At 42.1% G+C, this 26,380-nt stretch overlaps 1 protein-coding gene across 1 annotated transcript in view; it reads left to right on the top strand.

Moving 5' to 3' along the window:
- tesmin (testis expressed metallothionein like protein) overlaps positions 1 to 24,781 on the top strand; it is a 62,760-nt gene extending 37,979 nt beyond the window's left edge. Inside the window, exons 4-9 of the mRNA XM_059651838.1 lie at positions 1,987 to 2,058; positions 3,724 to 3,826; positions 10,592 to 10,729; positions 18,804 to 18,915; positions 19,701 to 19,707; positions 24,529 to 24,781. Of these exons, the coding sequence (XP_059507821.1) occupies positions 1,997 to 2,058; positions 3,724 to 3,826; positions 10,592 to 10,729; positions 18,804 to 18,915; positions 19,701 to 19,707; positions 24,529 to 24,781 (675 nt within the window). The 5' untranslated portion in view covers positions 1,987 to 1,996. The remainder of the gene's footprint in view (positions 1 to 1,986; positions 2,059 to 3,723; positions 3,827 to 10,591; positions 10,730 to 18,803; positions 18,916 to 19,700; positions 19,708 to 24,528) is intronic.
- The last annotated feature ends 1,599 nt before the right edge of the window (positions 24,782 to 26,380 follow it).

Below are 26,380 nucleotides of genomic sequence, written 5' to 3'. Positions count from 1 at the left end.
TGGTGTTCCCACACGTGATGGTAGTATCCATGTCAATGATCTGACGTGTCTCGCAGAGATTGCCATAGCTGGGTTATATGGTGTTGTGTTAGATGTTGTCCTGAAGGCTGGGTAGTTTGCTGCAAATGATGGTCTGTTTAAAGTTTGAAGGTGAGAAGTGGACTTGTAGGGATGATCTTGGTGAGATGCCTGTCGTCATTGATGACGTGTTGAAGGCTGTGAGGAACATAGCACAGTCTCTCCACTCTGGGGAAATACTGGATGACAAAGGGTACTGTATTAGTTGTATCCCATGTCTATCTTTTGAGGAGGTTGTTGTGGTTTTTCACTGTACCACATCAGGACTGGCAATCAATGAGTTGAGCATTGCACCCTGTTCTTATGAGGACATCCTTCAAAATCTTTAGGTGTCTGCTGCGTTCCTCCTCTGATCGACAAGTTCCATACTCATGATGATAGCCTCAACCGTGATCTCAGGTTCATGGCCACGTTACATGCGGCCCCACCACACTGTTCTGTATCTGTAAAATCTTCTTACTGTTCTGTTTTGTCACAATCACCTGGGTAAATTTTATGATCTCTCTACCTTAATTAGTTTGTACATTTTTGGATTACTTATCATTTTAGCTAGACCCTCGGGATGGGACTCTTATACCTATCATGTTATTCCAGTCAGTTGGTTTGCCTCCAGCACCATTTTAGTTCTAATTTTTTATAATTATCTTTCTGCCTCAAACAATCAGATTATAGGTCATCCCCTTGTTATTGAGCTGTTGACATTTTACTTACACCGTCTAACACTTCGGATCACCTGCAGGGACTTATTTTTCGACTCCATTCACACCTTTTGTATGGTCATTTGATATCTCTGTCCTAGATCTCCCTCTCCCCATAAATACCGTATTCTGTGTACTTCTCTCTCATTTCACCTGATGAACAGGCTATGGTCAGAATGCTTGTGATTTCAAATAAGCCTAATGTTTTGGGATTTCTGATCTTGTCCACCCCAGTCCAACACCAGCATCTTCTCATCAGTGATGATGATGTTTGATGTAGATCGTAGCAGAATCATTCAGGAAGGAAGAAAGATCTGAAGGGAAAGTTGACATTCTAACCTTATATGAAAGACATTAGATATTCCAGTGAGCAATTCCTCCAGATTTGGGAACCCTCTGAAAGTCTCCATTTAAATTGGAAAGCATCTGGAACATTCTGGTGAAATTAAGTAAAATAATTACTCAGGAAAAGTTAGACTATTAAATGTAGAGTCTAACACCTGAGTCATTATTAAGCTGACCTGATCATTACCTCACAGACACCCCCAATAACAGTTCTCCCAGCTCCTTACATTCCCAAAGGCCCAGACCCAATACCTTGCTGCAACCCATCCCTCAATTATCCCATACTTGCCTGATCCCTCTTCCAGACCCAAATCTCTCACAACCTGCTGAACCTAACCAAAATCCACTTCCCCTCCTGTCAAACTGGTCATAACCCAAACCTGCTGCACCGGGTCTGACCTGACAACAGTCCCACCTCCCACAATGCCTGATCCAACCCAACCCAACCCCTGGCTCAACCCCACCCTGTCTGACCTGACCCAAATCTCCTGCTACTTAACCTGACCTGAACACCCCTCCCACAGTGCCAGACATAACCTGACCCTCCCGCATCCCCATCCCTAACATCCCCCAGGTGAACCCAATTTTTTCCCACACATACAGGCGTATCATACAAACCGCATCATTTGTCATTTTTGGTAAAGAAAAATCTTTCTTTAGGAAAGATTATTTTAATTTGTACGTTACAAATGTAATACCGTAATCATTGCCAGTGTCAAAACCATAAACTTATTCAGAAAGCTCCTCATCTGCTCATTTTTAACAATTAGACTGCTTATTAGGTGATTCGGATGGATTAAGTCAGCAACTCAGTTTATAAGAATAATTAGCAAACTCATTATGTGATTCATGTTGTTTCTTTCAGATTGCCAATAATGACAACCGACTCAAGATCTAAAAAACCCTGTAACTGTACCAAGTCCCAGTGCCTCAAACTGTAAGTGCATACAGAAGGAACTGTTCTCTTCATTTTACACAGGAAGACTAAATTATTTTGTCATATGTAAAGTAAACCCTTCATCAGCAATAAGCATGCAGGATAGCCTCAACCTCTATTTGTCTTGTTGTTTCTCTTGCTCATAATTAAGGAAAAACAAATACGCAAATGAGTTGTTGATTTTGCAGTACAAGTTATACAAATACAATACCATTGTTGATTATAGGATTGTTGATAAAGCTGGTCGTAGTGAGACACATGAACTTCTGATGATGACTAATATATCATATCTATGATTGATCCTCCAGGATATTGATCATATTTGCAGAGTATTCTATTCAATTTGTATTAAAAATTAAACTGAAGACTCAGTGTCAAACTGGGGAACCTAGTGAAGAGCTGGACTGAGCTGTCCTCTCCTGGACTTTGTCAGGACTTACTTCTGAGATCCCACTTAATTAAGTTCAGACATAAAAATAATGAGATGTTGACAATCATTCAGACATTAAGTCTGCTATACGTAGTAAGTTTATCAAAGCAGATTGAAATATTGCTAATAGTTCTTCAAAGAGTAAACAGATGGCCCATCTAAGCCATAATTACCTGGTAATTGAACTTGCATTTCCAGGTAATTGATTAAATCTCTCTATTTGGGTTACGGCTCTGGTGTCTTTTAGTCACTGTTTATGCTCTTATTCATGAGTGGACTTGGTTGTCTTATTGACAGGGCCTTTGTGTCCTACAAAGGTCCGCTTAATGCAAAATGTCCAATAAAATGCCAAGCTCTTTGTCTGAGCAATGGGAGAGAAGCCTACCCTTAATTTACCATCCACCTTGCATGGCTTGTTGTAGAGCTTGCTCCTAACTACTTTCTTTGCCTCATTGTTTCCCAGGACCAGTTTTACAAATCTCTCAAATCTTCGAGCTCATTTTCTAAAGGTTCCATTATTCCTGTTATTTTTATCATACTATTGAAAGAAAATGTTATACAATAATTAATTTAGCATCCCAGCAAGCATACAGCAGTGTTCTACTTTGAAAAGCCTTTTGGCCTTACAAAGCATGCTGGTAGACTTGGGTCAAGTTTGTGTTTGATGAAGTTATTTTAAATCTAGATTCTTGCAAAGCAGAAGTGAAGCAGGTTTTTTGAACATAAGAAGGACATGATGGAAATCAGAAAGTAATGAAGTCATTGAGGTGAGGAGGATAGTGTCCTGCTATTTATAGTTGCATATTGAGATTTCATAATTTGGAGTAATTTTGAATAGCATATTGGTGAGATGTTCTTTAATAATCTCTCTTTAATAAAAACAATTGGCATATCCAAAAGGTTTGGATGCTATTTTTCATCTCTACTTATTTTAGTTGTTAGATAATCAATGATTGTGGTTTTCATAATTGCAGAGGGCAATTAGTAGGACCATGAAAGAAAATTGTTAGATTGCTCCTTGAAACCAGTAACAATTTATGCACAAGGAAAGGAAGGAAAATTGCAAATTAAGTTATCATGAGATGAAACAGATGTAATTAAAAATACGTCTAAAATGCCTCATTATTATATAAGTATATTTTAAGATTTAATCTCTATTCCATTATTGTTCCCTATAAATCTCTGATCCATCATAGTATTTTTGTTATTGTTTGCTTTTTCTGCTTGTGCTACAGATATTGCGATTGTTTTGCCAATGGAGAATTTTGTAGCAACTGCAATTGCACAAACTGTTTTAATAACTTTGAGCATGAGGCGGAAAGATTCAAAGCTATCAAGGTAAGATTAAGCCAGTAGGTTTAAAGCACTACCTCAGCATTCAGGGAGAAAATATTTTGAACTTTACCCTTGTCCTCCTCAATCTTTCTATAGCCAATGACAAAGTTTATGAAACCATCCTGCTTCCACCTCCACGGGCCAACTCAGTCAAACTGCATTCGCTGAGGTCCATTCTAATCTAGCAATTCATAGCCAGCAAATCATAAGTCAAAGTTTTCTCTTCCTATCCTCAACCTGTCAGCTTTGATGTGGCCAAAGGATCTATTCTTGGCCTCCTCCTATTTCTGATTTTCATCTTGCCACATGGTGACATCAACTTGAAATGCTTCAAATTTTCAAATATGCTTTGATGATGCCCATCTCTATTGAACTTACCCATATCCCCTCACTTTGCCTCCAGCACCTCCTTACTTGACCCCTCAACCATTTTTAGTGGGCCAGGCTCCTTGGATAGAATTTAAAACAGGTGATGGAGTTCTCACCCGCTGGCTAGTAAGTCAATGAGAATAGGGTGACATATCCTTAGGATAAGGGTCAGTGAGGCCTTTCGGGGGCTAGTACTGGGTATCTACTAGGATCAAGGGCCACATCCCATCTCTGTTACCTCCTCCAGCCCCACAAACTTCCTAAATATCTGCAATCTTCCAACTCTGGCTTCCGGCATCCCTGATTTTAATCATTCCACCATCAGCAGTGATGCCTGCAGCTGTATGAGTCCTCAGCTCTGGAATTCGCTCCATAAAACACCTTACCTCTCTACCTCACTCTCATTCTTTAAAGCATCCTTTAAAATGTACCCCTTTGATCAGTTATCTATGTTAATAATACTCTATAGTCCTCTGTGTTATATGGTGTTTTATAATGATATTGTGAAATACCTTGACAGTTTTTATTCTGTTAAAGGGTTAAACAAACAGACATCATACAGTTATATACATACAATGCAATACAGCACAGGACCAGCCCCTATGACCCACCAAGCCTGTGCTAATTACTAATCCTTATTTAGATCTGCTACTAATTGCCCATGTGTGTTTCAAACCCTCTGTTTTTCTCCTGTTCATGTATCTATCAAGATACAACTTAAACATTGTCAATGTGCTTGCTTCCACCACCTCCACTTGCAGTACATTCCAGCTACCCCTGCCCTATGTGTGAAAAAATTTCCCCACACGTCTCCCCTAAACTTTCACCCCTCACCTTGAAGCTGTGCCTTCATGTATTTGACCTTTTCACCCTGTGAAAAAGCCTCTTGATTATCCACCCTATCTATCCATCTCATAATTTTGTAGGCCTTAATCAAGGTGCCCCTCAGCTTCTGTCACTCCAGTGAAGACAATGCAAGGCTAGCCAATCTCTCCTCTTTAACTAAAACCTTCCAGACCAGGCACTAGCAAGTTGTTGTTGGCTTACCAATCCTGATACACTGACCTCAGAAATGCGATTGTATTATAGTATTTGACCTTAATACTTACGCATTTAAACTGAATATTTCAGGCCATTACATTTCTTCTGTACGTTATAGGCATGCTAAATTATACAATGAATGCATATTCTGCCTAAATGCTCCATAATCTGAAATGTTGAGGAAAGGGCCACTGATATGGTCACCACTGTCTTTTATGGCTTGTCACCTCAATTTATACTTTAGAAGTGGTTACAGCTGACCCAGAAGCCGATGTTTCTTCTTTAGAACTCTCCTCTTACTGGTACAACTTAAAATTGACCTCTGAGATAACAAAGTGTGGAACTGGATGAACACAGAGGGCAAGCAGCATCTTGGGAGCACAAAAGCTGATGTTTCGGGCCTAGACCCTGTACTCCTAAGATGCTGCTAGGCCTGCTGTGTTCATCCAGCTCTACACTTTGTTATCTTGGATTCTCCAGCATCTGTAGTTCCCATTATCTCTTAAAATTGACCTCTAATCACTTCATGGATGGAGAATTCTTGACATGAGCAGAGATAAAGAAAAGATTTCAGTCCATCCAGAAAGAACTTAGCAGTCTCCATTCTCAATCACAGTATCTTACTGCTCCCTGAAAAATTGTAGGGTATTTATCTTCACTATCCCATCTAGAAGACTGCTGTAAGCCTTGAAATCTTTAGGGTGTCAGTGGAAATCCACAATGGGACACTAAGAGGATTATTATAATAAGGTTTTGGTATTTGCAAGAAGCAGTCTAATTCAGAGAGAATGGATAACTTGCAAATTCCAGGAATATGGAAGTCTTGGGAATCTAACCCTTTTCCACTCACCAGGTATGGCAAATATTTACCTCAATTGTCTGGGCTAGAGAATAAAATAAACCAACAAAGGACTACTCTACAGCATCTAGAATTGAGGAGCGGTTCCACAGAAGTTGCTTCCTCCCAAATCCTTTGTTTCTTTAACCACTTGTTCAGTTGGAGATTAGTAAGGAAATGTAACTCATCAGCTTTCAATATTTCAAGGTATGCCTGGTTTCTAAATAGCATTTTCATTCGAGATTATGTAATGGAAAAGACATTGGTAAAAAGTAAAAATCTATACTTTGCCATCCAGAGGGCGCTCAGGAGTTTACCATCCATTTGAACTTTATAAAGCTCACTTTTCATGCTTAAGCTTTCTCTTTTTTCAGTCTAGATAATAACTCTAAGGTGGCTGACCACACTAATATTTCTTGATCCAAGATCTTGCAACAGGGGAAGATGCTGAGGTCAGAACTTGATTGTATTAGAGATCAAACAATGTCGTCTCCTTCTGTGGGATATCTCATTGATATCTGAGTCTCTATAACCAAGGATACATCTGGACTGGATAATTTGTTAACTTTGAGTGATATCAACCTATTTAACACCTCCCTTCTATCTATTTTTATCTTATCCAATATCTCTATGGCATCTTCCACTTCTGCAACATTATAACCCCAGAAGGTAATAGGGCTGAGGAACTTATAGCAATAGGGAAGGAAAGGCAGAAAAGGATTTGAAAACAAGGACAAAAATTTTACAAGTGAGGTGTTACTTATCCAAGAATCGATTCACTGAGATAAGCACTAAAGCAATAGGTGAACAGGACTTGGTGAGATTAGTGCATAGGTGGTAGACTTTAGTGACTTTAAGTTCAATGGTAAGGGAGGATAGATAAAGGGCTGGTCCTATTCCATATCAGCCTGCTGTATTCCAAATAGTGTAAATTGTTCACACCATCGTACCCATCCAAGCCTCCTCCTCCTGCAGCTGCATTCTCTATTGGTTAGCAGCGCATTTGTATATAAAGAAGACAGAATACAGTACTGTATCCAAGTACAAACTAATTTGACATAGCCCATAACGGCATCATAGGAGGAATTCATTTCAATTTAATCTTTGGATTTTCATAACACAGGAAACAATTGTTAGCACCTATTAGACTGCATGGGCCTCTGGCTAGATCAAAGTACATTCAACAACTACAAAGGTTGCCCTCAATCAACATGCAGCCTCCATGCCCATCAGCTTTCAATATTTCAAGGTATTAAAATGTGAGGCTGGATGAACACAGCAGGCCAAGCAGCATCTCAGGAGCACAAAAGCTGACGTTTCGGGCCTAGACCCTTCATCAGAGAGGGGGATGGGGGGAGGGAACTGGAATAAATAGGGAGAGAGGGGGAGGCGGACCGAAGATGGAGAGTAAAGAAGATAGGTGGAGAGAGTGTAGGTGGGGAGGTAGGGAGGGGATAGGTCAGTCCAGGGAAGATGGACAGGTCAAGGAGGTGGGATGAGGTTAGTAGGTAGCGGGGGGTGCGGCTTGGGGTGGGAGGAAGGGATGGGTGAGAGGAAGAACCGGTTAGGGAGGCAGAGACAGGTTGGACTGGTTTTGGGATGCAGTGGGTGGGGGGGAAGAGCTGGGCTGGTTGTGTGGTGCAGTGGGGGGAGGGGATGAACTGGGCTGGTTTAGGGATGCAGTAGGGGAAGGGGAGATTTTGAAACTGGTGAAGTCCACATTGATACCATATGGCTGCAGGGTTCCCAGGCGGAATATGAGTTGCTGTTCCTGCAACCTTCGGGTGGCATCATTGTGGCAGTGCAGGAGGCCCATGATGGACATGTCATCAAGAGAATGGGAGGGGGAGTGGAAATGGTTTGCGACTGGGAGGTGCAGTTGTTTGTTGCGAACTGAGCGGAGGTGTTCTGCAAAGCGGTCCCCAAGCCTCCGCTTGGTTTCCCCAATGTAGAGGAAGCCGCACCGGGTACAGTGGATGCAGTATACCACATTGGCAGATGTGCAGGTGAACCTCTGCTTGATGTGGAATGTCATCTTGGGGCCTGGGATGGGGGTGAGGGAGGAGGTGTGGGGACAAGTGTAGCATTTCCTGCGGTTGCAGGGGAAGGTGCCGGGTGTGGTGGGGTTGGAGGGCAGTGTGGAGCGAACAAGGGAGTCACGGAGAGAGTGGTCTCTCCGGAAAGCAGACAGGGGAGGGGATGGAAAAATGTCTTGGGTGGTGGGGTCGGATTGTAAATGGCGGAAGTGTCGGAGGATAATACGTTATATCCGGAGGTTGGTAGGGTGGTGTGTGAGAACGAGGGGGATCCTCTTGGGGCGGTTGTGGCGGGGGCGGGGTGTGAGGGATGTGTCGCGGGAAATGCGGGAGACGCGGTCAAGGGCGTTCTCGATCACCGTGGGGGGAAAGTTGCGGTCCTGAAGAACTTGGACATCTGGGATGTGCGGGAGTGGAATGTCTTATCGTGGGAGCAGATGCGGCGGAGGCGGAGGAATTGGGAATAGGGGATGGAATTTTTGCAGGAGGGTGGGTGGGAGGAGGTGTATTCTAGGTAGCTGTGGGAGTCGGTGGGCTTGAAATGGACATCAGTTACAAGCTGGTTGCCTGAGATGGAGACTGAGAGGTCCAGGAAGGTGAGGGATGTGCTGGAGATGGCCCAGGTGAACTGAAGGTTGGGGCCAACCTTCAGTTCACCTGGGCCATCTCCAGCACATCCCTCACCTTCCTGGACCTCTCAGTCTCCATCTCAGGCAACCAGCTTGTAACTGATGTCCATTTCAAGCCCACCGACTCCCACAGCTACCTAGAATACACCTCCTCCCACCCACCCTCCTGCAAAAATTCCATCCCCTATTCCCAATTCCTCCGCCTCCGCCGCATCTGCTCCCACGATAAGACATTCCACTCCCGCACATCCCAGATGTCCAAGTTCTTCCAGGACCGCAACTTTCCCCCCACGGTGATCGAGAACGCCCTTGACCGCGTCTCCCGCATTTCCCGCGACACATCCCTCACACCCCGCCCCCGCCACAACCGCCCCAAGAGGATCCCCCTCGTTCTCACACACCACCCTACCAACCTCCGGATATAACGTATTATCCTCCGACACTTCCGCCATTTACAATCCGACCCCACCACCCAAGACATTTTTCCATCCCCTCCCCTGTCTGCTTTCCGGAGAGACCACTCTCTCCGTGACTCCCTTGTTCGCTCCACACTGCCCTCCAACCCCACCACACCCGGCACCTTCCCCTGCAACCGCAGGAAATGCTACACTTGTCCCCACACCTCCTCCCTCACCCCCATCCCAGGCCCCAAGATGACATTCCACATCAAGCAGAGGTTCACCTGCACATCTGCCAATGTGGTATACTGCATCCACTGTACCCGGTGCGGCTTCCTCTACATTGGGGAAACCAAGCGGAGGCTTGGGGACCGCTTTGCAGAACACCTCCGCTCAGTTCGCAACAAACAACTGCACCTCCCAGTCGCAAACCATTTCCACTCCCCCTCCCATTCTCTTGATGACATGTCCATCATGGGCCTCCTGCACTGCCACAATGATGCCACCCGAAGGTTGCAGGAACAGCAACTCATATTCCGCCTGGGAACCCTGCAGCCATATGGTATCAATGTGGACTTCACCAGTTTCAAAATCTCCCCTTCCCCTACTGCATCCCTAAACCAGCCCAGTTCATCCCCTCCCCCCACTGCACCACACAACCAGCCCAGCTCTTCCCCCCCACCCACTGCATCCCAAAACCAGTCCAACCTGTCTCTGCCTCCCTAACCGGTTCTTCCTCTCACCCATCCCTTCCTCCCACCCCAAGCCGCACCCCCCGCTACCTACTAACCTCATCCCACCTCCTTGACCTGTCCATCTTCCCTGGACTGACCTATCCCCTCCCTACCTCCCCACCTACACTCTCTCCACCTATCTTCTTTACTCTCCATCTTCGGTCCGCCTCCCCCTCTCTCCCTATTTATTCCAGTTCCCTCCCCCCATCCCCCTCTCTGATGAAGGGTCTAGGCCCGAAACGTCAGCTTTTGTGCTCCTGAGATGCTGCTTGGCCTGCTGTGTTCATCCAGCCTCACATTTTATTATCTTGGAATCTCCAGCATCTGCAGTTCCCATTATCTCTGATAATATTTCAAGGTATGCCTGGTTTCCAAATAGCGATTATGATACTCTTGTCTGCCACTCTATGGCAATTTTATTTATTGAAGTTCTTGGGCACTGAAGATCATTGCACATGATGGATAGGAATTCCTAATTTTCGGTGAATTCAAGACACAGTGTGCAATGACATTCATTTGTGGAAGTGGCAATTGGCTGTAGGAGTGCAGAATGATACTAAACCGTTTTCCATTAATGCAGCACCAAGGGACACTGCAACTGAAATGCAGACAATCGGCATATAAATGTTTTTGTCTTGCATCTAACATTGTTTGTCATTTATTTGGCCATCGGATAAAATATTGTTACTGTTTCTAATAAATGACACCTTCTTACTGCTTCAGGCATGTTTGGATCGGAACCCAGAAGCCTTTAGACCAAAAATAGGAAAAGGAATGCTTGGAGAAATCAAATTGCGGCATAACAAAGGTTGTAACTGCAAACGTTCAGGATGTCTGAAAAATTACTGTGAATGTTATGAGGTAAGATGAAATTGAGTGGACTTTGCTTTTTCTCTGAAGGTTCACCTTAATGTAGGACCCAGAAAATAAGGGCAGTAATAAAAGCAGAAGATGCTCTAAACATATACATATAAAGAGAAGAGAATAATTTAACATGATACATATGTAACGCTTAGAATTGCAGAATTAAGGATAAATATGCACAAGTTCAGAAAAATAAGTTTAGTAAGGTATATTAATGGGAAATCGCTTAGTTAATGTGAAACAAAGCAATGAAGTTGGTTTTTTAAATTTTGTGCAAACTTGTAAATTATGTAAAGATCAGCAAGATGCTGAAAAACCAAAAGGGAGAAATTAATTCAAAAAGAAAGGCAACAAAGTTGGGAAAACTGAGAAAAAGAAAATAAGAGAAAAATGTAGTAATGAGTTTGTGTAAAATTATAAGTTTTAAATTAAAACAGAACATATCAGCAAAATACATCAAATCAAAGACAGTTAGCAACTCACTGCCTCCAGAGAGGTCCTGACAAACTGCTTCCAGATTTAACTACCATCGCAAATTTCAACTTCGCTAAATAAAATAGATAATATATCTGACATCCACGTTTGGTATTGAACAATACGTAAATGGAACCTACGAGGGAGCAAGCTATCCTAGATCTAGTCCTGTGTAATGAGACAGGAATAATTAATGATCTCACAGTTAGGGATCCTCTCGGAAGGAGCGATCACAGTATGATCAAATTTAAAATACAGATGGAGCGTGAGAAGGTTAAATCCAATACCTATGTCCTGTACTTAAACAAAGGAGACTATGAAGGAATAAGGAAGGAGTTGGCTAAGGTAGAATGGGAGCAAAAACTTTATGGTGGGTCAATTGAGGAACAGTGGAGGACTTTCAAAACAATTTTGCACAATGCTCAGCAGAAGTATATTCTAGTGATAAGGAGGAACTGTCGGAAAAGAGAGAGCCAGCCATTGATGTCTAAGGAAATAAAGGAAAGTATCAGATTGAAAAAACACACATACAAAAAAGTAAAAAGTAGTGGGAAACTAGTAGACTGGGAAATCTTTAAAGGCCGACTGAAAGCAGAAAAGTAAGATAGATTATGAGAGTAAACTAGCTCAGAATATAAAAACAGGCAGCAAAAGTTTCTATAAATATGTAAATCGTAAAAGAGTGGCAAAGGTAAACATTGGCCCTTTAGAGGATGAGATGGTCAATTTAATAACTGGGAATGAGGAAATAGCTGAGACATTAAACAGTTATTTCATGTCAGTCTTCATAGTGGAAGACACAAATAACATGCCGAAAACTAATGGCAAGAAGCTTATAGCAGATGAGCACCTAGGAACTATCATTATCACTAAGGAGGCAGTGCTAGGCAAGCTAAAGGGGTTAAAGGTAGATAAGTCTGCTGGCCCAGATATAATGCATCTCAGGGTATGAAAAGAGCTGATGGGGGAAATAGTAAATGCACCAGTAATTATTTACCAAAATTCACTGGACTCAGGGCTGGAAAACAGCCAATGTGACACCACTGTTTAAAAAAGGAATTAGACAAAAAGGAGGTAACTATAGGCCAGTTATTATAACTTCAGTAGTGGGGAAAATGCTTGAATCTATCATTAAGTAAGAAATAGCAAGACACCTGGATATAAATTGTCCCATTGGGAACACCCAGCATGGGTTCATGAAGGGTAGGTCATGTTTAACTAATTTGGTGGCATTCTTTGAGGACATTACTTGCATGGTAGACAATGGGGAACCTGTGGATGTGGTGTATCTGGATTTCCAGAAAGCATTGACAAGGTGCCACACCAAAGGCTGCTGCAAAAGATAAAGTTGCATGATATTACAGGTAATGTTTGGGATGGATAGAGGTTTGATTGATGAGTAGAAAGCAAAGAGTAGGGGTAAATGGGTGTTTTTCTGGTTGGCAGTCAGTGGCTAGTGGTGTGCCTTAGGGATCAGTATTGGGGCCTCAATTGTTTACAATCTACATGGATGATTTGGAGTTGGGGACTAAGTGTGGTGTGTCAAAATTTGCAGATGACATTAAGGTGAGTGGTAGAGCAAAGTGTGCAGAAGACACTGAACGTCTGTAGAGGGATATAGATAGTCTAAGTGAGTGGGCAAAGGTCTGGCAGATGGAGTACAGTGTTGATAAGTGTGTGGTCTTCCATTTTGGTAGGAATAACATCAAAATGGACTATGTTTTAAATGGTAAAAAATTGCGGCACACTGCTGTGCAGAGGGACTTGGGTATCCTTGTGCATGAATCTCTAAAAGTAGGATTGCAGGTGCAGCAGGTGATTAAAAAGGCAAATGGGATTTTGTCTGCCATTGCTTGAGGGATGGAGTTTAAAAACAGGGAGGCTATGCTGCAGCTGTATTGGGTCCTGGTGAGGCCACACCTGGAGTACTGTGTGCAGTTTCGGTCTCCTTACTTGAGAAGAGATATACTAGCATTGGAGAGGGTGCAGAGGAGATTCACTCGGTTGATTTCAGAGTTGAGATGGTTGGATTATGAGGAAAGACTGAATAGACTGGGATTATGCTCATTGGAATTCAGAAGAATGAGGGGAAACCTTATAGAAACATAAGATTATGAAGAAAATAGATAAGGTGGAGACAGGGAGGTTGTTTCCACTAGCAGGTGAAATTGGGAACAGAGGGCATTGCCTCAAAATAAAGGGAAGCAGATGTAGGACTGAGGTCAGGAGGAACTTCTTCACCCAAATGGTTGTGAATCTGTGGAATTCCCTGCCCAGTGAAGCGGTTGAAGCTACCTCGCTGAGTGTTTTTAAGGCAAGGCTAGACATATTTTTGAAAAGTAAAGGAATTAAGGGTTATGATGAGTGGCGGCTAAGTGGAGCTGAGTCTTAAAAGGATCAGCCATGATCTTATTAAATGGCGGGGCAGGCTGAAGGGGCCAGATGGCCTACTCCTGCTCCTAGTTCTTATGTTCTTATGTTCTTATTCCGAGCAGGGGGTTAGAATTGTGAAGAGAAAAATGAGAAAATGGATGGCCTGGTTTATATGGTTGATGTTAAGCAGTTCTTAAGGCTGTGACAGTGATATTGGAGAAAACAAACTGATCCGAGTTTCATTTCTGTACTAATGGGGAAAGATTAAAGTGGCATCAGAGTGAATAATAGTTTGCCAGTTTAATGATTCTTCCAGGAACAGAGATAGCTATGGAAAGGGAAAGTGTGCTTGATAATCGAATTTTATCTGTATGGTAGAAAAAATATCTCATGAATACTGAGCTTGTTGGGTTTAGGCATGAGGTGAAGGGAGACTCTGGCTCTGTCATTAGAAAGTGATTGGAATCAAAGTGTGAGGTGAGGTTTTACACTATGATATTTCATGGAAACCAGGAATTATTTTCAGCATATCTATCTATGGCAAGTAGCTATTCGTGAATGAGTTTACTGCTGGGTTTGATGTGGATTGTGTAGCAGCTGCCATGTGCAATGATGCAACATATTCTCATCCACAGTATTTGAAGGGTTGATCCAAAGTTGTAACTTGCTGGAGTAGGGGCCTGAAAGAAAGAAAAGAGAAACTTAAGAATGGGTTCAGACCCAACTAAGGATGTGACCTACTTTAATGATGCCTTCCTTGATATACTGTTGGGGCAACGAGGAACTGCAGAGATGGTCTTCTTCAGCAATGGCTAGAAAAAAGCTTCCGCTGCTACAAAGACACATGGCTGGAGATGGCCCAGGAAGGCAGAAATGCTCCTGGGGTCAGTGCAGATCAGGAAATTTAACTATTATTAATCTACATTTTACTGAATGCATCATCTTCCCATCTATTTCTCTTCAGCCATACCGTTTTTTCCAAGCCTACTCCTTTACTCCTCCCTCCCACATACATTGCAAGCAAATGCATCATTTTCTGTCTATGCATTTGCTCCAATCCCCATCAATCCATCCAGCGCTGCCATTTGTCCTCTTTCTGATCAAAATTGATACCTGTCCCTTAAAGTTATTCTTACCAAATTTACTCTATTGGGTCCAACACATTCCCTGAGACACTTATTGGTCTCCTCTTTCCTGTTGTGGAAGAGTTTAGAATAAAAGGGAGGTTGTACCTGACTGTCTGCCTCTCTTTCACCGTTTTGTCCATGCTCGGTGTCCATGGAGAGGGAGCATGTAGTGTTCGCCAACATGATAGAGGCTATACAGATTGGTGGGCACCCCAGATAATGTTATTTTGATTGAATAAGTTTCTAATCTCCTTATATAACTCAATCATTAATTTATATTTTTGTTGCCCCATCTGAGGCAGTTTAACCATTCTTGCTAATTTACCTTTAAAAGAAGGATAAGGAAAAAGTTTAAGATGAACCAATACCAACCCTGCCGCACCCAGCTGCTGCCCTCAGAAGCCCTGTAGACCAATTGGCATGATGGAAACCCTTACCATTAGTGATGGGGACATCCCAGCTCTATGGTGACAGAATAAGATACAATGCCCAGACATCATACAGCAATAATGTTAACTTGATCTCAGCTTGATTAAAACATGATCAACTTCTGAAAGTTAAGTTGCACCATTCTGGCCATGCCAGTACTAATTCAAGTCATTTATCTCCAATAAACCTTTCCGCCATTCAGCAAGAAGAACATGCACACGCGTATCGACAAATCCTCGGCAGAGCTTGTCTTGTTACTCAAACTTGTCATGAACCAATTCAGATACTTGCACTTTATGCTCAGTTAGAGAGAATTTGATTTTCATGTAGTAACTCACACCTCACAGGTGAACAAGAGCAGAAGTTGGCTTGAGATTCACCCTGGAGAGTTTGACTGAATAGCACGGTCCTATATACAAGTTTTGCTCTGCTCAACAAAATGCCATACCCTGGGAGCTGTCAAAGGGAATGACTGTCATAGAGGAACACCAGTAATTTGTGATGTGCCAACAGGCCTTTCATGCAGCTACAATTATAGAAAGAATATAGTCATTTTTAAAGCATGAGAGGCTAATGTTATAGGACAAATGATATAATGATGCCTTTCTGCATGGACAGAGTGGCCAACTCCTCAGAACATCAACTGCTGCTACCAAATGAGTTCACACACACATTAACAACAAATCATGCATATTCTGGATGCCAACATGACCAGCATCTTAAATAGAAAGACAGATACCTTGTTTTTACTGATCATATTAATCTAGATCAAACTGCTGTCTATCAGATTTGGAGCAGTGACGGCTACCGAGCTAACAAAATGCCTGAAGTGGACACTGAAGTGGGAACTTACAGCATTAATCTTCTCAGCACTTACCTATTCCCTTTACCCCGGAGTGAAAGCCCCACTTGCTGCCTACTGTCCTGAAGGCTGAGCCTGCTCCTATTCAATGCAGGTGGATCAGTCATTGGAGGGGTCCACACAGGTTCCAAATCTCAGGAGCTAGCAATTAAGAACTTCTAAGCTATCAGAACAGAAATCTGAGTAATCTACCTCTACTTCTGCTCAGTGCACAGAGTTGTACTATATAGGAGCAATGGGGGAAAAAAATGTAAAGCTTTGTAGCTCACCAAGGGTATACATATGGGCACAGGAAATAACATAATATTATTACATTTCTATTCTTTGAAGAATCACATAAAATGTAAACTTTGTACCACTTTTCTGCTTTCTACCTTTTATGGCAACAACGTCTCATAGAATCCCCACATTGTGGAAACAGGCCATTCAGCCCAACAAGTCCACACTGACCAACCAATGAGTAACCCACCCAAACCCATTCCCCAACCCTCTAACCCTGCACTTCCTGTGGCTAATGTACCTAAGCTCCACATCCCTGAACACTACGGACAATTTAGCATGGACAATCCACCTAACTTGCACATTTTTAGACTGTGAGATGAAACTGGAGCACTCGGAGGAAACTCACGCAGACACAGGGAGAATGCGCAAACTCCACACAGACAGTTGCCCAAGGTTTGAATCAAACCGAGGTCCCTGGTGCTGTGAGGCAGCAGTGCTAACCGCTGAGCCACTGTTCCCTTCTTTAAGGCTGTATATAGTGTATGATACCTTTGTGTTTTATGTATTTTTACATTCATGTGGTTATCTTTAAGGGGGACATCTTGTGAGCAGCCTGCATGCACAACTGTAGGAAATATTGGTGACAAGTCGTCATTCACTTGCTAAATGATAAATGGGGAGACATGAAGTTATTGGAACCAATGGATGGAGCAGTAATAGGTAGTTGGTTGTTTACAAGATTATTTTATGTCAGTGGCATGGGTTGGGTAGAGGGGAAATGGTAAGAGGAAGAGTGGGCATTGTCATCAATCCAGTAGGTGATAATTAACTGGCATTGTTTATATAATTGTCAGTCATGGCAAACAACCAGTTAATCACCTGATGCATGTGGACAGTACTAACTGGGAGATCCTGGATTCCAGCTGATCCCTGAAACAATCTGGGAGCAAATAAAATCGAAACCAGTCATCACTTTAACAGGACTGGTAATCCAAGGTGTAGCAGGGAAATTGTTTGCGACTGTGGATATCTGTCCTGATGTGGCAATCTTAAACTCTGGGAACTACTGTTCCTACAGATCAAAGCAGTCCAGCGTCTAGCCACTCACCATATTACATGGTTGTTGCCAATTGAAGGCTCCACTCCTCTCCGCAGTAATACTCCTCAACTGCAACCTGCTGCTGATAGTCATATTGTTACTCATCCAAGATCCAGTCTAAAGCAATTAAGTCAACATGCATCCTAACTGGATTCTGAAAACAGAAAGAGTGGAGAGTAAACTCCTAACAGAAGTGTTGCTGGGAAATTTTCCCCACTTGTGGGTAATGAAGTTCTGACTACTCCCAGTAATTGGAGAATCTATCTAACCCTTCATCAATACCATCATTTTTCTCCCCCACTTTACCCAGGTACTGAATTAGAATAAAAACTGTTCATTTCTAGCATTTTCCAGTTTTGAAAGGCCATGAACAAGAAATGTTGATTTGGGCTTTACATGGAGATGTGCTAAATCACAGCAGGACTTTCACTCGATCAGAGAGGAGGGCCTGCCCTTGGAAGTGTCATGGAGCACAAACTTCAATAAAGTCAGAGATTTTGAACAGGCATGCCTGACAGACCCCAGCGAGAGGTGGGGTTGGGGATGGAGGTAGTTATGGGGTTAGGACTTGGTGGGCCAGGTTTTAGTGTCTTGGAGAAGGCTTAGAGCAGGTGTGTTACACACTTGTGGGAGTGTTTTGCATCCCTCTCCCAAACCCCCAACAGGAGATAACCCCTCCTCACTAAACAATAGTCCATATAGTGACAGCTGCCTGCAAGCTGGCTGCTTGCATTGCCTTTCCTACCACATGTAAAATAGTAGGAATGGAAATGATGCCCTGAAGTGACCCTTTAAATAGTTACAGAAGGGTCTCAATAAACTCATCCTGATGCTTTTCCCTTCCACTGTAATATAGGACGTATGTCGGAGGTGGATGGGAAGGATGGGAAGGCTGTCAATTTTAATTTACTAGCCATCGCCTACTCCACAACTTTGAATACATGGTGAATGTCCAGATGTAAAATCGAGTCCAATTCATTCCATTTCATCCTTCTGTAGGGGTTGCTGAACCTGCTGATTGTTTCCAGTTTTTAATGTTTTTGCTTCAGATGTTCAGCAACTGCAATTCTTTGTTTTTGTATTACTGGAAGTGTTCCCAGTTTTACTTTTGCTGTGTTTAAATATTTAATTTATACATAAATGGATTGTTACATCATGTCTAATATATTTTTAATGAAGAAAATGCATAGCTCGCTTTCCAATTTGAACAAAGAGCACCCTATATACTGCCTTTTCTTAAAATTAGTTCCCCTTTAATTGATAGTTTCGGTTAAAATTCTAGGCCAAGATGGAGTCAACAATTTGTTGACTATGCTGTGAGCCTCCATGATTAAGTAACACTCAGAAATATGAACGGTTTAAGTTTCTGCATTTCATTTGTCAGGAATTAAATGAAAATGGAATTTTCTATGTTGTGCTTTCATAAGTGCCATTGAATGGGGTGTAATTGATCTTATTTATTGTTTTGCTCTTCTTTTTGACCAGGCAAAAATAATGTGCTCGTCTATTTGCAAGTGTATCGGATGCAGAAATTATGAGGAAAGTCCTGAGAGGAGGACGCTGATGAGTATCCCTGACCATAGTGATATGGGCATTTGTCAGCCTAGAACTAAACTTTTTCCTGAAATATTCAACTACAGAAAGCAAATGAACGTGAATAGGGAAAGGTAATTTTAAAAATAAACCTTCTTTTCCCATGTCAATATTATACCTTTCTCTATTATGATTCAGACTCTTGGAGTATAGTACCACAGATCGTAGCAGTCCAGTACATTGGTCTAACCCTGCTCTTCATGTCTAAGCCTGATAGTAAATATCAACAAGCTATTGATAGCTTAGGGATAAGGAGAAATTGTTGAAGGTACAGGCCAAGGACATTTTGCAGCTGGTCTCTCCCATCCGAGGGCAAAGGACCCCACTTGGTCTGTGCAGTTTGGGTCTCAAACTGAGTCAGCAGAACAACAAAATGTGAAGTTTTGAATTTGATCAAATGATACCTTTCTGAATAAAAAGCCAATCTTTTGATTTGTTTAGTGGGAATGTATTGGTGCTTGACAAATATTCCCTATAAAGTCTCCATTAATAATTTTTGCATAAGCAAACATCATTCTAATACAACGTCTTTCATTTACATGTCAAGTTTAAGGTGAAAGGTTAAGGTTTATGTGAAATCTTTGTATATGTTTCTCCAATCTACTATTTAGAAATTTACTTCAGCATCTCCCCTGTTTGCCTGTAGAATTATTGAGCAACATAGTGCAAACAAATTAAGGTTGTTCTCAATCTCTGATGAATTGTCTAATATCCCGGAATTGTAGTAAAGATGATACAAACACCAGTGGATTGAGGGAGGAAAAGAAAAATCAGTCATCTACATGCAAGTGCATGGGTGCAATCCAGAGATCTGGCTAGGAAGTGCACTTCTTTGATTGTTTATGAGAAGAAGGTTGAGTTTGGTTCTGAAACATGGCACAGTAATCTGCTAGCATACACTCTCACCACTCACAGGATGTCTAGCCACTTGGGCATCAACTAGCATCCATATAAACATGCTCTATTAGCAAGAAATTTTAGAAAGGAAAAGAAAGATATATGCTGCCAAGTCCAGGATATTCTAGATTTTGCCTAAAGTATCTATACTTAAAATGTGGCCTTAAAACTTTGACAGTATCATGTTATTCTGTGTGACATGCTGGCTGTGCTACATCTGGACAATTTGGCACAATCCACAATGGACAATTAAAGTCAGATAGCACAGAGCCAATGGGGCATCTTAACCAAATTTTAAATGAGCACGATGATGCAGTAAAAAGCAGAACTAATAATATTTAGAATACCTGGTAAATTCATTTCTAAGTTTAATAACTTAATTTTTATTTTAGAAAAGGTACCCTTTGAGCCTCTGAAAATTAGTCAATAGGAATCTGAACAGAGTCCTGTGCCCACTTCACCATAAAAGGCAGTTATTATTGGATATAACTCTGTAACTGGAAGCAACTGACATTCCATGGCAAGTAGTTTCATAGCGCTGTGAAGCCAAAACTTGGACTAAGTGGTATTTGGCAAATCAAGCCTAACTTGCCTGTCCAACGGGCTGTGGACAGGATGAGCCAGTTGACCACGGCACCGTGGTGCAGAAGGCCATTCAAGAGGGGGGAGCAAAAAGACATGTAGTTGTTACAGGGGATCCTATAATTAGGGGGACAGATAGTATCCTATGCAAGCCGGATCGGGAGTCCCGCATGGTGTGTTGCCTGCCCAGTGCAGGATGCAGGACATCTCCGACCAGCTTGAAAGGATATTGGGGTGGGAGGGGGAGGATCCAGTTGTTGTGGTCCACGTTGGGACTAACAACATAGGCAAAGCTAGGGTAGAGGACCTGTTCAGGGATTATCAAGCACTAGGAAGGAAATTGAAGTACAGGTCCTCAAGGGTCATAATCTCCGGATTACTGCCTGAGCCAATACACCCGCACACTCACACACACGTACCCGCACACTCACACACACACCCGCCACGTGCCAATTGGCATAGGGAAAAGAAAGTTAGGGAAGTAAACACGTGGCAAAGGGATTGGTGTGGGAAAGAGGGATTCCATTTCATGGGGCATTGGCATCAGTTTTGGAACCAGGGGGATCTGTACTGTTGGGACGGTCTCCACGTGAACTGATCTGGAACCAGTGTTCTAGTGAAAAGGGTAAATAGGGTCGTCAGTGGGACTTTAAACTTCTGAGTCGGGGGAAAGGGAAAGTGAAAGAGACAGGGAGTATGGAGTTAAATGGCAAGATAAGCAACAGGATAGCATGTGTACGGGTGGGTTTAAGCTCGAGGCAGACTAGGAATGCAGCAAAACGGAAAGATAAATTAGCACACCTTATGACTTCCAATGTCTCTAATAATGATAAGAAAAGTAGCATTAAGACACTTTACCTAAATGCTCGTAGTATTCGTAACAAAGTAGATGAATTAACGGCACAAATCATCTTGAATGATTATGATGTGGTAGGCATCACAGGGGCATGGTTGCAGGAGGTTCAAGACTGGCAGTTAAACGTCCAAGGATTTACAACTTGTTGAAAAGACAGGGAGGTGGGCACAAGGGGTGGGGTTGCCTTGTTGGTTAAGAATGAAATTAAATCAATGGCACTGAATGACACAGGGTCAGATGATGTGGAGTCTGTGTGGTTGGAGTTAAGGAACCACAAAGGCCAAAAAACCATAATGGAAGTTATGTATAGACGTCCTAACAGTGTGTCAAGACCAGGGGCACAAGATGCATCGGGAAATAGATAGGGCATGTCAGAAAGGCAAGGTCACGGTAATCATGGGAGACTTCAATATGCAGGTGGACTGGGTGCATAATGTTGCCAGTGAATCCAAAGAAAGGGAATTCATGGAATTCTTACAGGATGGCTTTTTGGAACAGTTTGTGATGGAGCCCACAAGGGAGCAGACTATTCTGGACTTAGTGCTATGTAATGAGCCAGACTTTATAAAAGATCTTAAAGTAAGGGAACACATAGGAGGCAGCGATCATAATATGGTCGAGTTCTGTCTGCAGTTTGAAAGAGAGAAGACAAAATCGGATGTAATGGTGTTACAGTTAAATAAAGGTAATTACAGGGGCATGAGAGAGGAACTCACGAAAATCGACTGGAAGCAGATCCTAGTGGGGAAGACAGTAGAGCAGCAATAGCAGGAGTTTCTGTGTGTAATTAAGGACACAGTACAGAGGTTCATCCCAAAGAAAAGAAAGATTATCCGGGGTGGGATTAGACAGCCATGGCTAACAAAGGAAGTCAGGAAATGTGTCAAAGAAAAAGAGACAGCCTATAAAGTGGCCAAGAGCACTGGGAAATCAGAAGATTGGGAAGGCTACAAAAACAAACAGAGGATAACAAAGAGAGCAATAACGAAGGAGAAGATCAAATATGAAGGTAGGCTTGCTAGTAATATTAGAAATGATAGTAAAAGCTTCTTTCAATACATAAGAAACAAATAAGAGGCACTGGGCCACTCCAAATTGATGCTGGAAAGCTAGTGATGGGAGATAAGGAAATAGCTGAAGAACTGAATAAGTACTTTGCGACAGTCTTCACAGAGAAAGACATGAGTAATATCCCAACAATTAAGGAGAGTCAGGGGGCAGATTTGACTATGGTAGGCATTACAAAACAGAAAGTGCTGGAAAAGCTAAAAGGTCTAAAAATTGATAAATCTCCTGGCCCCGATGGGCTACATCCTAGAGTTCTGAGGGAGGTGGCTGAGGAAATAGCGGAGGTGTTGGTTGTGATCTTTCAAAAGTCACTGGAGTCAGGGAAAGTCACAGATGATTGGAAAATTGCTGTTGTAACCCCCTTGTCCAAGAAAGGATCAAGACAAAAGATGGAAAATTATAGGCTGATTAGCCTAACCTTGGTTGTTGGTAAAATTCTAGAAACCATCGTTAAGGATGAGATTTCTAAATTCTTGGAAGTGCAGGGTCAGGTTAGAACAAGTCAGCATGGATAGTAATGGGAGGTTGTGCCTGACAAACCTGTTAGAATTCTTTGAAGAGGTAACAAGTAGGTTAGACCAGGGAAACCCAGAGGATGTTATCTATCTATACTTCCAAAAGGCCTTTGATAAGGTGCCTCACGGAAGGTTGCTAAGTAAGGTGAGGGCCCATGGTGTTTGAGGTGAGCTACTGGCATGGATTGAGGATTGGCTGTCTGACAGAAGGCAGAGAGTTAGGATAAAAGGCTCTTTCTCAGAATGGCAACCGGTGCCAAGTGGTGTCCCGCAGGGTTCAGTGTTGGGGTCACAGTTGTTCACTTTATACATTAATGATGTGGATGAAGGGACTGGGGGCATTCTGGCGAAGTTTGCCGATGATACGAAGTTAGGTGGATAGGCAGGTAGTACTGAGGAGGTGGGGAGGCTGCAGAAAGATTTAGACAGTTTAGGACAGTGGTCCAGGAAATGGCTGATGAAATTCAATACGAGCAAATGCGAGGTCTTGCTCTTTGGAAAAAAAATACAGGCATGGACTATATTCTAAATGGTGAGAAAATTCATAAAGCCAAAGTACAAGGGGATCTGGGAGTGCTAGTCCAGGATTCTCTAAAGGTTAACTTGCAGGTAGAGTCTGTGATTAAGAAAGCAGATGTAATGTTGTCATTTATCCCAAGAGGGTTGGAATATAAAAGCAGCTATGTGCTTCTGAGACTTTATAAAGTTCTAGTTAGGCCACATTTAGAATACTGTGTCCAATTTTGGGCCACACCTCAGGAAGGACATACTGGCGGTGGAGCGTGCCCAGCGGAGATTCACATGGATGATCCCTGGAATGGTAGGCCTAACATATGATGAATGGCTGAGGATCCTGGGATTGTATTCATTAGAGTTTAGAATGTTGAGGGGAGATCTAACAGAAACTTACAAGATAATGCATGGTTTAGAAAGGGAGGACACTGGGAAGTTGTTTCCATTAGGCAGGGAAACTAGGACCTGTGGGCACAGCCTTAAATTAGAGCGGGTCAATTTAGAACGGAAATGAGGAGATATTTCTTCAGCCAGAGAGTGTGGGCCTGTGGAATTCATTGCATTGGAGTGCAGTGGAGGCCGGGATGTTAAATGTCTTCAAGGCAGAGATTGATAAATTCTTGATCTCGTAAGGAATTAAGGGCTACGGGGAGAGTGTTGGTAAGGAGAGTAGAAATGCCCATCAGCCATGATTAAATGGCGGAGTGGACTCGATGGGCCGAATGTCCTTACTTCCACTCCTATGTCTTATGGTCTTATTACAATGATATATTTTTATTATTGCTAACTCCTTTATCCAGGGCACTTCTCTTATTTAAATCATCCTGGAAGCTGTTTCTTCATAAAGTTTTTTTAAGCACACCCACACACAAGATAGGACCTGCACAATCTGAGATCTAATACTTAATATGATTGCATTTGTTACCATGTTGTGATTTTTCATTCAAAGGAGAGACATCTTAAACTGAAACGTTCATGTCTCTGATAATAAAATGTGAGGCTGGATGAACACAGCAGGCCAAGCAGCATGTCAGGAGCACAAAAGCTGACGTTTCGGGCCTAGACCCTTCATCTGATGAAGGGTCTAGGCCCGAAACGTCAGCTTTTGTGCTCCTGAGATGCTGCTTGGCCTGCTGTGTTCATCCAGCCTCACATTTTATTATCTTGGATTCTCCAGCATCTGCAGTTCCTATTATCTCACGTTCATGTCTCTGATTATTTTGTTAACTTTTTGTACTATTGACAGGCATCCTTTTACTTTTGTTACTTGGGACGTCATAGACGCTACTTGTGGCTGTCTCCTGGCCCAGGCAGAAGAGGCAGAGAAAGCCTATCACTCTCTCTCTGTGGCAGAACATATGATCCTAGAAGAATTTGGCCGTTGTTTGGCCCAAATCCTCCACTTAGCATGGAAATCAAAAGAACTACAGTGTTTGTGAACTTTAAATTCTCTTAATAATGGATAGCACTTTGTAACATTAATGTGCAAATACTTGGTTCCACGTCACCCTTCTAATCTTGAATTTGTGGATTGTGGTTGTTGACATTGGAATAAGCATTTTTTTACTGCTAAAAGGTTCCTTCGCGTAATCTCAGTTTTAATCCAAAACATTTTATGGAAGGATGTGATGTTGGGAGCTTGCAGTAGGGCCGTATTCCTCTAGTTGCTATGCTATTTGTAGAGGCATTATAAAGTTTATTTATGAAGATTCAAAAAGTTACTATTTGCAAACATCTGCTGAATGAATTGTTCTGGAATTTCATTACACATATAGAAATGGGTCTTCAGCAAAAACATAAATTATAATGTCTCTACAGGAAACAAACAGAAAAATCAAAGAAAATAGTCAGGATTGCTCTGACCATAATGGTGTTAGTAACCTTTCTAAGTTGTAAAATATAACTCAAGCTGAAGAAGTAATATTGACATGGTCGATTCCTCAAATTCCCTTCAACTTTTCTGTACAGTGTGTAACACTGACATGTCTCTGAGAGACACAAATATAGAATGACTGCATTTGTGACAACCTCCGTAGCAACCTATTGATAAAAACATAAACAGAACAGCCACTGAGTCATGCTAGAGCACATGAGCACAGGCAGTGAAACATTAAAACAAATGATACAAATTTGTTTAAATAAAATTTGAGCAGGACAGACTTAAGAAAAAAAATGGTCACAGGAGCAATAGGATTACAATGAGCTTCAATGGCTAGGGAAGGGAACATCAGCTAAGGTTGCTAGTTCTGATTGTTATTCCAGTAGCCTTGATAGCAAATGCAAGTACATGTTATTGTCAGCTGAGGACAGTATGAAGCTGATCAGTAATGTCTCGTCAACTGATGAGTGCTCTCTTGATGTACAGTTAAATGAACTGACATATCAAGAATGTGCAAAGGTGACTGTGGAAATGCTAACCAGAGTCAGCATCTTCTGAATAGCAGATGAAGAAAATGTGGACCCAAAATTAGCATAATTGTTTTTGAAAATTTGGGACAACCAATTAAAACTATAGATGCCAGAAGCACTGCCTTTAGTTTAAAGTTAAAAATTGAGATAGTACCTGGTGACACATTCAACTTTCTCAGTAGCTCATCAACTGCATACTGCATTTTATAAGTTTTTAGTTTGAAATAAGGACATTATAATAAAACCCATTTGTTCAAATCTGCTGGCTCTGTTACTAGTGACATATCTTCACACAGTTATACGACTTAGAAATAACAGCAAAAAGTGTGACAGAAAATAAGTTGACCAGGTGGCTCTTGAGTAATCCAGTGCTCTGTTTGGGTCTAAACATCAGATCAAACAGTCCCTGATTCAATTCATTTGGTACATTGAATCACAGGAGATGTTACCATAAAGCCAACAAGCTAGGGAAGAGAAAATGAAAAGAGGTTCATTTAAAGAATGTTGTATGGAGGCGTTAAGTAATGCAAGATAAGTTACCTCTGCAATGCCATCCATAGCAAATATCATGTTGACCCTCATTGTCAAGAAGAATGAGAACTTGGGTGAGATACAGATGGCACCTATAA

Source organism: Stegostoma tigrinum, chromosome 17, assembly GCF_030684315.1.
Source record: "Stegostoma tigrinum isolate sSteTig4 chromosome 17, sSteTig4.hap1, whole genome shotgun sequence".
Lineage (NCBI taxonomy): Eukaryota > Metazoa > Chordata > Chondrichthyes > Orectolobiformes > Stegostomatidae > Stegostoma > Stegostoma tigrinum.
Note: the sequence above shows the minus strand (reverse complement) of the source record. Positions and strands in the feature narration are given on the sequence as shown.